Genomic DNA, 16,694 nt, shown 5'->3' with positions numbered 1-16,694 from the left:
ACCCAGCACCCAGTAATAAAATGAGACCAGCTTTAATTTCACATGAAGTCCTGATGGTTCGATTATTTCTGGATTTGATTACAGCAACAGAATTAAAGTGTAATGGTAGCCAGTGGTACAGTGCTGTGCAGTGATTAAACCTCAACTGGTAATAACAGACGCTGGCATCTATGGGTTGTAGCCTCCTTGCAAGCACACCCGCCTCCCAAGGTTGCGACCGATGCAGGGCTGTGCTTGTCCACAAGATGGAGGTTACACAAGCATATGTGAATTAGCTAGTTAGCCATTTTGTCAGTTAGGTTGGTTAGAGGACTAAACATTCATGAAGGGACGGAGAAAACTATATTGAACGCAATGACATGCTAAAGTAGCTAACACATGCTTCCCTGTTTCTGCCCTTAACCATATTCCTCACCCCCTACACCTACGGCTCACTTCACTTGCACTTCTCTGCCAGTTAGGTTGAGGAATTCTGAAAAATGTAAGTCCCAAAGGGGTATAAACATTTTCTTTGTACAAATAATTAAAGCAGTTCAGCATAGTTAAGTTTACTAAATAAGGTTTGTAAGATTATGCAGCAAGGATTTGTGTCAGTCATGAAGTTTTCCTTATGTATCAGATTAATCCATGTTTGCGCATCAGTAAAGAAAACATTTCTTTTGAAAACCAAACAAGACTCCTTTCATAATCTGGGCACCCACAGCTAGCAAAATATGTAAGGTTTATTAATTAAAGAGTTTCTGATTAATTACATTTGTCATTAGCAGATTCGCTTTGTTCATTGATTGTTTATAGTTTTGTTATGGTGGGGCTTGAACTATAGAATGCTGTTTACAACATTAATTGCATCTTACTGGTGTATTTTATGGTGCTAAAACACAGACCTTATGGGCTCTGGAATGCTTAATATAATGGGCATGCAATTATAAGGCAACATTGAGCTTTGTTGCTTCTACACGATATAGAAACTACAGCCCCACAGTATGTCCAATAATGGTGGTCTATAGCCCCACAGTATGTCCAATACTGGTGGTTCGAGCACTTTCTCTCTCAGGTTTAGAAAATAAAAAACAACACACTGTAAATGTTGTCAGGAAAACTTCAAAATGAAGGCAAAATAACAAGATATGGAATATGATATATTTGTCTTTTTGGAAAGAAACAACATACTACATGATGTGAACACTACCGAATATCGGAGAATCTAATACTGCCTAATTCTGGTGTTGGTCAGTGCAATGGTCCAAGTAACACTTGGATTCTCTGCAGTAGCTAGAAATTAAATTCGTAGCTTACATTAAAATTGTAATAAGGACGTAAACTTATTGTTTTTAGATTTCTCCATACGGAATACTAGCCAAACTCCGGGCTAAATGTCCTTGGCCTACACACCAGACTTGGCTACCACATGCACATTCAGTTGTTTCTCCACCAGTATAATAAATGCTAACTTTGTGTTGAACCCACATGACCTACATAGCCAATAATAATTTACGCTGTTGTTTCATTTTAGTTGAGGGCAATCTTAGTCATAGCAAGTGACTAATGTTGATTTAACTGATAAGAACATTGGGCCTCATTCTCGAACGCAGTTGAGTCGAAAAGGAATTTCTTCTAAACTCCACTTCTGGTGTTTTAGTAACAAATTTGGCATTCATGAAAGTTTTCTCATCTGGGATTTGTTCTGAACTTCAGAAGAATTTCAGAATGCGAAATAGCAGTAGTAAATTGCGCAGAGTTCAATTAAATGCAATTCCTCCAAAACCACAAGATGCTCCGTGTTCGGAGGGTTAAGGTCTGAATTTGTGAGAAATCGTTGGTAATTGCGTTGGCCTCAACTCTAAAGACATCCTCAGATTTAAATAATTAAAATAATAATAAATACGACTGCACACGTCACTACGGTTGCGTGCCCTTAAGAGGAGTTGGCAGGGCGTGTATGTATGCAAATCCAGGTGCACGAGAACGCGCTTTCAATTTAAGAATCCACATTCGGGGGAGCACAGCTGAGAAGACTTCAGCTGCGTAAGAACCCATTTTCAGGCGTTCATGAATCAGGTGGATATCTTTTTCTTACGTTGGTTTCCGAAGTCCGTAAGAAAACATTCAGAAGAAACTTCAGAAAATGTTCGAGAATGAAGCCCATTGTATTTGGTGATTGTCGGTATTAAAATGGTTGTTTGAGTGGGAGGAGCTAGCTGAAGTAGGACAGCTTCTTCCAGGGTAGATACTAAACAGAAGGAGCCCCTGGTCTGGCAGCGGCCTACATCAACCAAATCTAATATTTCTGCAAAATGTGTCCCCCCAAAATGTGTCCCCCTGAAGTGCCCAGAGCTGAGATGTCAATAGTTTTCTGTGTATATACTGTTGCCACAAACCAATTTTCTGAATGTATTATTAAGGAACATTAAGGAGCATTAAGCAGTCCCCCCAGGATTTCGCGGGCCTTTTTTGTGATAGTTGCGGCCGAAAATTACTGAAAATTACTTCGCAGGGGCTTTTCCCCCAAAAATTGCGATGTTTTAAGGTGTCTGTTGCGATGGAATTGCGGGAGCAAGTGAAAGTTGCGATAAAAAGTTGCTTATTTCCCTCTTTGTAATTATAATTGAGTTATTTGTTGAAAAATAAATAATTAATAAACAAACATTCCAAGAACCAAACCGTTGAGAAATGGTCCTCTAAATAACCTTACCAACATGCCAAACAAAAGATTACCAGTACTACAAAAATGTAGCATAATAGGCTGTTCTGCCCTCTGCTTATTTAGGTCATAAAATGTATATTGTTTGAATTGTTGTTATGGAAACGAACACAGGACTTTTACTTTGACATCATTCAAATGTTCGTCTTGTGGGAATGGCAACAGCTGTTAGACTGTTATCTAGAAACATAGCTAGTTTTGCTATGTTATGCTAAACACGTAGGGGGAAGAGTACATAGGATTTACTTATCCACAACGAAGACAAGTGCACCTGTTGGAATTACAAGGACCACAAGTAAGACTGAATAAAATGTTATGAATATCTCAGCCTACACATAAGACTGCGTTTGATTTCCATGCCTGGTGTAGCCATTCTCATTGTTTACAACAGATTAGAACTCTGCTAGTGTCTCCACCGTGTCTGCAGGGCAGGAGAAAGTTGTAGGAGACGACAATGATTTGTCAAATTTGCGCGAAAATTGCGGTGATGTGTTAAAATTGCTATGTCGCGCTGAATTCGCGGGGAATTCACGTGAATTGGCGCGATCGTGACATCGCGAAATCCTGGAGGGTCTGATTAAGGAACATGGTATTTGCTAGTGCAGAGGATCAAAAGACCTGTTGCCTCCCCGCTGTGCTGAATCCTAGTGCACTGGATTGATGCAGTCAGGGTAGGCAATATGTTTAGTCAGTAACTTTAAAAATAACATTTTCATATTCTCTAGTGCCCGAAGTGGAATGTATACCAGCCGTTCTTGTTGTTCTCACAATTTCAAAATTCCTGCTGGTGCGTGGTGCGCTTTGGTGTCATTTAGGCTATTAGTAGAATAAAAACCGCACTCTCAAGCTTTTCTCCTTAATAATAAGACCAGTTTAATTTGCACAGACGCGTTTCGGCCTTAAGCCATCGTCAGTGTGTCATTTAGTCATTTAGGCTAGTCATGCTAGAAGAATTCCACAATGCAGTTGAGACCGTATTCGATTACCATAATAAAATATGTTGACCAACAGGCTATTTCACTGTGCTCTATTGGCCCATTACACATTTGGCCCATTTGGAGTAGATGGCAACGACATCTAGCGTTTCAGAGAGGACTGCAGCGAATTACACGCTCACCAAGCACAAGCATGAAAGGTGTTCACACCTCGCGCAATGATCAGTCTGTCAAGCATACAGTCCACTTTAGTGTCTCATTTTGATTTTTGTATTGGCTTGCCACAGTTTTTGTGTGTCATCCAAAGTTTGAAAAAAAAATCATGGTTCAAGATGTTCATGAACGATAGGCCATATGTCTTTTGTGACATGCAATAAGTCTTTATCTTGAATTGGGCTTTAAATATTGACTATTTCTCCAAAAAATGGAATTACTGTATGCGATGTTTTGGTCTATTTCTCTTGATTTAATTAAGAGTCATTCCGCTCAAATATTTAACATGACCCCTTCCCATAAATGCCTTGAAGGTTAGATTAATAATTTATTGGCTTCAGAATGCTGAAAAAAGTTCCATTGAATTGAATGGGCGATCTACACGTTTGGGAAGACATGTAACGTTGGCCAGTCAGTATTGGAAAGTACATTATTCTGCTTAGTATACGGTTACTTGCCAAAACAATAAGACATTCCTCCAAAATATCTCTTAATGTGATTTTGATGTCGTTTTCGTGATTTTGGGGAAAAAATTGTCTTCATGCAAATACAACTTCTAAGTTTCAGGTGCAAGGTATTACTTGCCGCCTTCCAGGTACACTGAATTTCCTTTACGAAAAGTGAGCAGAGTTCTTGCGGAATGAGTGGAATGATGTGAATAAGAAGCATTTTTTGCAGCGGTCATTCTAAAGCCTCAATTCAGTTTACTTTTTGCAACATTCTGAGGAGCCGTGTAATAATTCTTGATAATGATTGCTGAAGATGAATAATGACCTGCCATTGGCAACGGGTTTGTTCTTCTGATGCACATTTCTTGTTTATGGTGTTTGTTGATTTCATTTACTGGAAGCACACTAACATTTCAAGCCGACGCAGGTGTTTCGGTTGTGGTAGAGCTAGCCATCTTTCTGGCCAGACAGAAATAGCATAACTAGCATTATCCTTATTGGCACACTACAGTGTGTAAAGCAATGAAAGTACTGTAGTAACTAGTTAGTGAACATTTCAGTCACTAGGTCATCTGAGTTGCTAATAGTTGTACCAATCATAGTTCAATGCATCTTCGTGGGTCAGTGGAATTAGTTGTCAGCATGATGGGGTCAGATCTGCAAATTCCAAGTGGTCATGAATGTCACTTACAACTGAAAAATACCACATTGCCAAAAACACAACTAGAATGAACTGCATAATGCAATTTCCACAAACGAAATTTAATAATGCAATAATGGAAAAAAAAAAATACTTCTCTCTGTGGCTTAACCTTCATCAGTAAACTACTATGTAATACTTTTGTTGTTTGATAGCCACTTCAGTGGGACCACTCAGTTCTAGTAGTAAACACACCCTATCCCCCATGGAACTTTGCCTGACTTGGTCTAACTCTGTCTAGTTTGTTTAATTTCATCTATTGATTCACAGCACATTACAAATATTTTCACAACAAAAAAAGCTTGTTGTGAATAAGACCATATAAAGAAGCGATGTAAGTATTTAGTGAAGTTTAATGTATAATGAGTGAATTAATAAATGTAAGTATTACTTTTATTTATCATAACCTTTATTTAGGCCCAATCTCAATACTTCCCCTTACCCCTTATCTTCCCCCTTACCCTTGAAATTGCGCGTTCATGTGAGAGCTAGTAATGTCTCAATACCCAATTTGATCAAGATTAAGGGATAAGATTGAGGGCTATGTACCCCTTATTTTTAAGATTATCTGAGAGCTCACTTGCTCCTCCAAGGGCTATCCCAGAGCACATAGCGAAACCAGTTCGGGAATTTTCAAAAAAAACGTGGCTGCTTGAAGCGAGGAATATTTTACATGAATAAAGCTATCTACACAACTTTTTATATGTTTATAATGACTCGGTTTGATCTGAAATGTACTACACGTACGATGCATAGTATTGTAGGTCTTAACTGAAGCTTTCAAACGGTAGTTTTAGGGTACAATTAGCGCGTATACCACCACTCCATTGGCTTATATGGTAGCTTGCCAGCTAGATGCTACATTCACTACATGTAAGTATTTTTGGCTCATAATTAATTAAAAAATGACAGTCTTGTTTCGTGCTCTACACAGTTGTATACATATATATTTGCAACCATGTTCTTCATTGAAACTTTTTTTAAATCGCTAGTTTCATAGCTCTTACAATCACGCATGACGTACCCGAAACCGAGTGGCGTCTCATTTCATAGGGGAAAGTTTTCAGCCCTTGGCCCTTACACTTGCAAGTGCTAGGGTTAAGACAAAGACAAAGCAAAAGGGGCAAGGGGAAGAATCGAGATTCGGCCTTACTCTTAATCATTGCATCATAATATACATTTTTATAATTAAGCTTCTGCCAATAGTCAATAGATAGAAGACAGTGTATTTCCCTATTTTGTATTATTCTATGGGCTGTTGACTGTCCAGCTTAAAATAATGCCCTTTCTTAATTGCATAACCTGTAACCTTGTCTGACTTTCTCCTCCTAAACAAACAAATAAGTGTCCTCTGTGAAGGACTGTAGCATGCACTATGCTTTATTATTACATAGCTTGAAATATTGGTCATGAAAACACAATTTCATCACCACACCCTACAATTGATATTGATTTTAAGTGTTGCAGTGTAGAGACAACACTACTCCTGCATACTATGTTTGCATGAACAAAAATAAGAATTCCACTGATGTTGTGCTTTAGATGACATTGATAGTGTACCTATCAGCATGCACCTTTTGAATCAAGTGTTTCTAATGCATGGTTAAACTACTGTAGCAGGAGTATACATACATACAGCCGCGGAAAAAATTAAGAGACCACTTCAAAATTATCAGTTTCTCTGGTTTTACTATTTATTGGTATGTGTTAAAGTAAAATGTACATTTTAGTTTTATTCTATAAGCCTACTGGCAACATTCCTACCAAATTTCAAATAAAAATATTGTCATTTAGATCATTTATTTGCAGAAAAATGACAATTGGTCAAAATAGCAAAAATGATGCAGTGTCTTCAGATCTCGAATAATGCAAAGAAAACAAGCTCATATTCATTTTTAAACTACACAATACTAATGCTTACACTTAGGAAGAGTTCAGAAATCAATATTTGGTGGAATAACCTTGATTTAAAATCACAACTTTCATGTGTCTTGGCATGCTCTCCACCAGTCTTTCACATTGCCGTTGGGTGACTTTATGCTACTCCTGGCGCAAGAATTCAAGCAGCTCGGCTTCTTTTCATGGCTTGTGACCATCCATCTTCCTCTTGATCACATTTCAGAGGTTTTTTATGGGATTCAGGTCTCGAAATTGGGCTGGCCATGACAGGGTCCTGATCTGGTGGTACTCCATCCACACCTTTACTGGCCTGGCTGTGTGGAATGGAGCATTGCCCTGCTGGAAAAAACACTTCTCAGAGTTGGGGAACATTGTCAGAGCAAAAGGAAGCAAGTTTTTCTTCCGGGACAACGTTGTACTTTGCCTGGCTGAGGTTTGTAAAAGACCATAAGGATTGAAAAAGCGGACTGGAGGTTCTTCTAAGTTCGTCTTCTCTGATGAGTCCGATTTCACAGTAGGTGCAAGACTCTCTGGCTTGTAGGCCTCTCCAGGTCTCCGTCTAACCATCAGACGACCATGTGTTGGGCAAAGCTGAAAATTGGACTCATTTTTGAGATCTAAATTTCGAGACCTGAATCCCATAAAAAACCTCTGAAATGTGATCAAGAGGAAGATGGATGGTCACAAGCCATGAAAAGAAGCCGAGCTGCTTGAATTCTTGCGCCAGGAGTAGCATAAAGTCACCCAACGGCAATGTGAAAGACTGGTGGAGAGCATGCCAAGACACATGAAAGTTGTGATTTTAAATCAAGGTTATTCCACCAAATATTGATTTCTGAACTCTTCCTAAGTGTAAGCATTAGTATTGTGTAGTTTAAAAATGAATATGAGCTTGTTTTCTTTGCATTATTCGAGATCTGAAGACACTGCATCATTTTTGCTATTTTGACCAATTGTCATTTTTCTGCAAATAAATGATCTAAATGACAATATTTTTATTTGAAATTTGGTAGGAACGTTGCCAGTAGGTTATAGAATAAAACAAATATGTACATTTTACTTTAACACATACCAATAAATAGTAAAACCAGAGAAACTGATAATTTTGAAGTGGTCTCTTAATTTTTTCCGCGGCTGTATATATGTATATGTATCAGTGGCGGCTGGTGGTTTTTAAAGTGAGGGAGGAAGAACTGTGCGCCTGGTTGCCATTGGCCTGCTTATTCCGTTGGTGGCATAAGTATGTGAGATACAAGTTGTTTCAGGGTGTTTTTGTGGCCTACAGTACTACAAAATAGCAGGCAGGGATACAATTGATACAAAGCCACCAGTGTGGCACCATTGTACTTAAAAAGCTGGTGGGTAGCATGTCTTTGGACTAGACAAGGCCAGATGAAAGGATGCAAAGCCAATAAGTCAAATCAGGCCTACTCTTGATTTGAAAAACTAAATTCTAAATGTTGGGCCTACCATTTGGCCTATTTCCCCCCATTAATTACTAAAGCTATTAAGGTTATTATTTGACTAATTTTATTTTAAGCTGAAATTGTTTAAAAAAAATTAAGACACAAGACCAAAAGTGATGCCATTTAAAATGCATCATGCTCTGAATCATTCACTAACATCTTTTCCACAATATTAAACAACAAGTAACAAAGGCAACAAGTAAGAGAACATTATTTCAGAACTATTAACATTAACATCAGATTATGCCAGATTATTACAGCTATCACTCAAAGTAGCCTAGTATGAGGCCAATGCCCAAATTACAAGTAAGCTAATTACGAAACACATCGCGTTCTGAAACATTCATTAACAATTTCCATTCAGAATTTCAGCTGAACGTGAACAGTCAGACTAACAATAAGTGTATGAACGATTTAAAAAAAACAGTACAGCCGATTGTTTTTTATGGTACCAGTGAGCTATAAGTATTTCGCCTACCAGTTAGCATTATACGGCAGCGGTTTTACGTTTAGTGACATGGATTTTTGGAACAGATTTCCCTGTTGTTTTGATACTAACCTTCTCTCTGTAGCTCAATGAATGAAACGGTTTGTTCAATAAAACATGAACAATATCTTAGTTCTCCATTGCACGTCCTCTTTATTTGCAATCTTTCTACAACAATCTTTAAGGGTGACATGTTGTCGATAATATCCTTCTGCAGAATGGTTGAAGAGGGAAACTTCTTTCGGTATTAATGTCGAATCCCCTCCCTCCAACGCCAAATCCGTTGTTTATTGGTTAAGCGATGTTGGCGCAGACTCAGACGCTAGGGAGGTCTTTCCTCCCCTGGGCAATGTAAGTCAATGAGCCCCAAGAACCGCCAGTATCAGAGACAGATTCCATTGATTTCAATGGGAGCCAAAGGGAGGACGTCCTCCGTGCAGTAATTTCTTGTTACGATAGGGGGTGCTAATGTTATTTTAACTCAGGGAAACAAATTATAATATGCATAGTATTAAATACTGATATCAAACTGCATTTTTAAAGGAGTTTAGACAGTTCAATTTCAAAAATACGTTCTCAAAAAGTTTGGGGAGGTTCTTCCTCCGTTTCCTCAATGGAAGAACCTCCTCTGATATGTATATATATATATATATATATATATATATATATATATATATATATATTTAACTGATAAAACTACAACTAGCTATAATGTACCCATCTGTAGCATTATGAATTAAGTTCAAGTAGCAAATTGCAGTGACATACTGCACATTAAGTGAGAGGAGGGAAAGGAGACAGAAAATAAACTATTTTAAATTGTAGAGATAGGTGAATGAATTACCTTTTAGTTACAGTAGGTGTTCAGTAGTCAGTTCCTGTTCAATACATGGAATTGACCAGTTTTCCATACCACACCTTATAATAATCTGAAAAGTAAAACATAAATAAACATTTAAAAGTATTACTGATTAATATATATACGTATTATGAATTGAGAATGAATGGAAAAGGCTTTGCATAATTGCATTATTTAGTTTGCCCCTTTATATCTAGTTAAAAAAATATTTTGTGATTACTTTGAATGGATAAGTTGCAACAAAAGCTAAGAAGGCATGAGTTTTATATTACACATAACCATTTACAAAACAAAAACTTCAACATTGGATTCAACAAAAGTCCATTATTTGACATAATCAAAAAGATGAAGATTATTTCTGGTCTTGATCATGGTCAATTATTTGAATACTCTTAAACTAAGATATAATAATGAATTCCACTGATATTATTTAAGATTCACTTTTCCATGGGTGTTAAGGGGTATTGTAAGTGTCGGCCAAATGGCACAGGTTTGCCTCTTCTGTGGCTTTGTTTGTCTTTGCTCATGCTAAATGTAATACATATTGCTTCAAATATTGTTGGAAAGAAGGCTTATCTTTTAACATGGTGTATTGTGTTCATTAGTGTGGTTGGTCTTAACATGGTGTATTGTGTTCATTAGTGTGGCTGGTTTCAACATGGTGTATTGTGTGCATTAGTGTGGCTGGTTTCAACATGGTGAATTGTGTTAACTAGTGTGGCTGGTTTCAACATGGTGTATTGTGTTAATTAGTGTGGCTGGTTTCAGCATGGTGTATTGTGTTAACTAGTGTGGCTGGTTTCAGCATGGTATATTGTGTTAACTAGTGTGGCTGGTACTAGTGGCAGCAGGAAGAGGGCAGCACATAGCAGCTAAAGAGGACTGAATTATGAACTGCATTCCCCATGAAGGGTGTTGGAGGTGTAGAAATAATCCTTGTGCCCGTTTGAAAATCAACGTTAACACAACACTAAGGCCTGTATTTGACATGGTCTTCAACTAAACAATGCTATTCATCATCTCAGTAACACACTAGTAGTAGATTTCAGTAGACCAGTGAGATGCTTTAGGAAGGCTTTTGCAGTACACTGATCAGTCTGAAATGGGAGGCTATTGTAGTATACTGTAAGAGCAGTCTGAAATGTGAGGCTGTTGTAGTATACTGTAAGAGCAGTCTGAAATGTGAGGCTGTTGTAGTATACTGTAAGAGCAGTCTGAAATGTGAGGCTGTTGTAGTATACTGTAAGAGCAGTCTGAAATGTGAGGCTGTTGTAGTATACTGTAAGAGCAGTCTGAAATGTGATGCTGTTGTAGTATACTGTAAGAGCAGTCTGATATGTGAGGCTGTTGTAGTATACTGTAAGAGCAGTCTGAAATGGGGGCCTTCTGACGAGCCTAATGATGCAGGAGAGGAATGGGGTCACATGTTAAGTCAAGCACATGGACTGCAGATGAAGAGATGCCATGCTGAGTCTGAGTCCAGTGGCAGTGCATGCTTTAACAAATGTATTGGAGTACATCAATACATCAAGATTTGTCATGCTAAAATAATTTGATTCGGTAAAGTTATTTCCCTTTTCTCTTTTTAAACACATTGTTATTTAGCTCCTGATTTAAATAGTATGTATGTGTCCATCAGTAATGTAAAAGAAGTTGAGAATGAGTCCAAAATGTCATCATCCTTTCTTAAATCTTCTTTTCTTAGTTTCCCACTGTGGAAAACCAAAATGATTCTATTCAAATATGGGCATTTGTAATGTTGTGCATTGTTGTTACTGCACAGAGTGATATGACTAGGTATTCATGTGAAAGTGACCATTTTTAGTGACCATTACTTTAGTCTCCAAATGACTTGGCTCAAACGTAATTAATCACATGTAAACCTTTGAAATGTTCTTCCTAAAACCCATTATTTTTTTTACAGTTATGTTGTTCCTAAAACCCACACTACTTTAAAGTAAAGCAGCCAAATTGTCTTTCGTTGCGTCACAATCTACTGACATTTGACCAATTCAATTTTGGTCCAACACTCAATACAGCTAAAGGTTAAACAGTAAAAACATAAATATGCAATTTTGCAAAATGGATGTTGTTCCATACATCACATTGCTTAAAAAAAGAGGCAGAAGGCCAAGATGCACAAACGGCCAAGGATAAGTACATGAGACGCCGGTAGTTTGAGAAACAAATGCTTTCACACAGGATACCAGTATCATCTGCTGTTTTACACACACGATACCAGTATCATCTGCTGTTTTACACACAAGATACCAGTGTGTTCCAAGCCCCTGACCGTAGAGCCAACAGATAAAAAAACGAAAAGAAAATTGAAATGGGTCAAATAACCCAGCCATTGGACTATGAATGTCTTAAAGACTATTATGGTTGGATGACTGTAAGTTTGATGTGAGGTGAAGTCCAAATCACAATACATCTATCAACTGTCTTTGCTGATAGGCATATGTAGGCAAATAACACGTTATAGTTTTTTCTATACTAGGATATGAATTTATCCTTATTATCAGAGTCTCAGTCAAGTGACGGAATACCAAAGTTCAGGCTTTAATCTTACAATGATGCGCATCAGAGGAGAGAGAACAGGACTTGGTTTCACCACTGGAGTTCCACCTAGTCTGATTTCACTAACTGTCTGTATAGAGATCAGCTGTATTTAAACCTAGCAGTGTAAGGGGGGGTGGTTACCTGAATGCTAATTCTTATCTAGGAGACATCATGTCTATGATAATATACTGTATATTCATGGGGGAACCTGACAGGGGTGTCATCATTCCCACAGTGATCAAGGCATACAGGAAGTGTGACCTTCTGGGCAATTACAGAATACACATGAGAGCTTTACAATTACCATTAAAGATGAGATGTAACTATTGACTGAGGAATACGTTGAATAAACTTACTTCTAATTCCTGATACTATCACTTGATTGTGTCAGTTAATATCAAATACATTCCTGTTATTCAATACACAATTTTCGTTCATTTAAACATGTTGTTATCCTTCACCCATACCAAGAACAAAGTGCATACGTACACAACCAAGTAGGTACCAGTACAGATGTTACTGAATATAGTGTGTATCTCCATACATCTTCACATATACATACATATCAATACATTCATGTATAAACATACATATCATTTAAAAGTCTTTTATTATAGAGGTAGGCCTGCTCCCGCTACTAAAGTTTTCTAATACAGTTTAACATATTTTTACTTAAATCATCTTGTATGATCAGCATATTCTCCCCACATTCCCTGAAACTGGAATTGTTCTGTGTATATGGATATGGGCGATGATGTGAGCATATTCCTGCCAATAGGTTGATCTTATGTACAGTTAAATATCTTTAAAACTCTGTGTCCCCTGATTAGCAGGTGCATTTGTTTTCAATTTCTTGTTATAATAATCATTGAAGTCTCCAAGCCACGGAGTTGAAATACGGTTCTAATATAGACGTCCATGAGAACATTGTATTATGGGCATTTTATCTCTTGTATCCTTTTAGTCCTTCACCACAGCTCAAATTGCAATATATTTGTAATGTATTTTTGCTGTATTAAAAACATGTAGATACTCAATACAATGCATACCAATATTTAATGTCAGTAGAAAGAATTCCTTGGTACATCTACATCAATCTGGAAAAAACTGCATGAAAACTCAATTTCATTATCTTTGTCATGAAATCTGCACTTAGATTCAGACTTCAGAGGTGGAAATGAGTCTTGGTAGGAAATGTCATCCCTGTTGAGGATGTCACTGTATGGAAATGTTATAGCACACTTTGCACCGTGAAAGGCAAAATGTGAAGCTACATTATTTCAAATCGTTATATTTTTTATTCGGAGTTGAAATTTGTGCCCATCTGGAGTACAGGTGTACATGATAGAAATTTGGAGAAAACTGAGGGAGTGGTAGGAGACAAAAGATGATGATTCAAAAAGCAGCAACATAATTGTACCCACTTTTATTTCAATAGCTACTGCCTTATTTGTTTAGTAGACATATAAAGATCCAAAGTGACATGACCTTTCATTGCCACAGCCTTGCTGTATTATACAATAGAATGTTCTTCTACCGTAGATGCCACCATAGCTGAAGCTGTTCCTGAAGTGTCTTCTCTTGTGCACAGGGCCGCCAGCATGAAGGGTGGAGGCCGGGGGAAGGAGCCGCCTGTGGAGGGGGAGGTGAGTGGCAAACGGCCCAAACGCAAGTGTCTGCAGTGGCATCCTCTTCTCTCCAAGAAAGCCTTGGAGTTCTCTGAGGAGGAAGAGGAGGAGGATGAGGAAGAGTTGGATAAAGTAAGCATATTGGATGTAGCTTGTGTATTTATGTTGCGTGTTTGAACTTAGGTCATGTAATATAGTTGCTTTCCATCTCTACAGCAGTGGGGGTCTAGACCCTTTTAACACATGAATCAGTTATTTGCATTTCGTTGTGGTGAATTTATCTTCATGACATAACTTGCACATGGTGCGGGGGTAATATATATATTAATTATATAATTTTAGGCTTAAAGTTCATCTACTACAGATAACATCACCGTTTAGCCCAAGATTACAAAGGTATATGATTAGTGCTGTACTTTTAAAGAATTTAATAGTTTTTTTCCTGAATGCTTCGAGAGCTGTTTGAGGTCATGTTTGACTCCCTGGTTAACCATGAGTTCTTTCAGTGTTCTGCATAGGATGTCAGCAAGATTATACCAGATGGTTATACCTGACCAGATTTCTTGTGTGCCCCAGGGGACTGTGCTGTGTGTCCAGAGTGAAGGGAAGGAGGTGGTGGCGTGTAGGGCTGTGGAGGAGGGGGAGGAGGACACGTCGGAGCAGCGTGCCCGCCGGCCCATGAATGCTTTCTTACTCTTCTGCAAACGCCACCGCTCTCTGGTGCGGCAGGAGCACCCCCGACTGGACAACCGCGGGGCCACCAAGATCCTGGCAGACTGGTGGGCAGTGCTGGAGCCCAAGGAGAAGCAGAAGTACACAGATATGGCAAAAGAGGTTGGTGGGACGCCTCCTGGCAGTCAGTCTTGAAATGCAAATTAGGTTTATTCTTAACTTCTGCCAATTCATGGATCTCCTTCATTATTAATACGTGTAGAATACCAAGGAATACCATAATTGAATTAAGTATACTTCAGTGTACTTTTATCTGGGCTATTTTATTAGGGTGCACTATTAATATTATTCAGAACAGTCCTATTTGTTTGGAAAGTCAACTGAAATTGAACATTATAGTAGCACATACAAATCCACTAACCTTTAACTTACATTTAAAGCACTCAAAGCAGACTACTTTGTTTTGCACTAATACAATAATAAAACTACTATATTTTTAGGCTAGTATACTTTATACGAATACACTAAACATAATTTTACCTATTCATGCTAATAAGTGTACTTGTAATTAGTACATTTGTAATTTGCATATTTATTACACTTTTATTCAGCAATGTACTTGATTTTGCATTATTTTCTTATATTGTAAGTTTATAGAAAGAGACGTAGAGTAATGTCTAGTGGTTTTAGACGCAATGCATAACAAAATAATCTAAAATATTGTATTTTATATACATCATATCAGTTTCCAAAGAATAGTAATTGTATCAATTTGAGGTCAGAAATGTATGCCCCTGATAGAGAGATACATATATGTTTGGAGCCTTTCCAGGCTAAATAATTGAAATATAATTTAATGGAAATGAAATATGGAAAATAAATTGGCCCAAATCCGAAACAAACCTAGTTCAAAAGGACTGAATTTGGCTTTATTTAATGTCTTGGTAGAGGGTGTGACAGTGCCACGCTGAATAACCTGTCGCTTTCTTGCCTGTTCTAGTACAAGGATGCCTTCATGAAGGCAAACCCTGGCTACAAATGGTGTCCAACTACCAACAAGCCGGTCAAGAGTTCCTCTCAGGCAGTTGGCAATGCCCGCAAAAAAGTCTGGTCTTTTCCCACCAACCCCACGAAGGACCCTCCTGTTACCAAAAAAGTGCCCAAGACTGACAACAAGCCACAGCTTAACTTCGCTATGGCAGGTGTGTTTTGAATTTACCTTAATTTGTGCTTTGTTAAACACTGTGGTGAATGTGATCTCTTACTTCTCACCTAAACTCTGTGGTGAATAATGTTGCACGGCGTATCGATACTAGAAAGGTACTGCGGTACCCAAATGTTAAAAGCAATATGATTTTGGATAATTTTAGTATCGATACTTCATTAAGACAGCGCGCAATCAGAGCGCACTCACTGTTCCGCTACCTGTTAGGCTGCCTGAACCCATTACTCCGTGGACGGGGCTGCTAGCTCTCACACACGCAGCAGGCAGCACTCACTCATAGACAGCAAGTGATTGCAGGGGAGACATGGCCTCAAGTTCAGGAGCTCTTGCCGACCATCCTTGGCTTGTTAAAAAAAAAAAAGATGCCAGAAGTGAAATCTGGAAATACTTCGCAGATAGTGAAGGAAAGCCCACCATTTCTTTTTTCAAAGCGACTCAGACAAGGGAGGCAACATGTCTTGTATGGCAAAGCACCTCTCAGGCAGACACCCCAAACTTTTCAAAGAGTTCAAAGAACGATAGGTTAACAAACGTGAACACCCCCAAGCTCACCCATATACAGCCACGAGGAGCTGTCATGAGCGAAAAGTTCCGGCCTAGCCAGAAGTTCCGGGTGACGCAACAGAGACGTTCCTATCAGCTGTTTTGTTTTTCACGTGAATGATATAGAATCTTTATGTCACACCGAACATTACTAGGGTTAGCGAGAAGTTCCGGATGACGCTACAGACGTTCCGATCAACTGTTTATCAAATCGTCTTTGGGTCGTTGCTATGGTTGCTATGACCTCGCGGTTGACATACACAGGCACACACAAGCGGACAGCTACAGAGACCGCGACAGCGACTGCATTCAATTTCAATTACATTTCTTTATTATATTATATCTTCATTATCCT

The 16,694-nt window shown here is 38.4% G+C and overlaps 1 protein-coding gene across 1 annotated transcript in view; it reads left to right on the top strand.

The window, feature by feature from the left end:
• Positions 1-16,694, top strand: part of bbx (BBX high mobility group box domain containing) — a gene marked incomplete at its 3' end in the record, with an annotated part of 61,667 nt that overhangs the window by 6,237 nt on the left and 38,736 nt on the right. The window contains exons 3-5 of the mRNA XM_080836874.1: positions 13,863-14,031; positions 14,476-14,733; positions 15,572-15,773. Of these exons, the coding sequence (XP_080693000.1) occupies positions 13,873-14,031; positions 14,476-14,733; positions 15,572-15,773 (619 nt within the window). The 5' untranslated portion in view covers positions 13,863-13,872. The remainder of the gene's footprint in view (positions 1-13,862; positions 14,032-14,475; positions 14,734-15,571; positions 15,774-16,694) is intronic.

This window comes from Sprattus sprattus (genome assembly GCF_963457725.1).
Source record: "Sprattus sprattus genome assembly, chromosome: 1".
Classification (NCBI taxonomy): Eukaryota; Metazoa; Chordata; class Actinopteri; order Clupeiformes; family Clupeidae; genus Sprattus; species Sprattus sprattus.
This window is presented reverse-complemented; position numbering and strand designations above follow the sequence as displayed.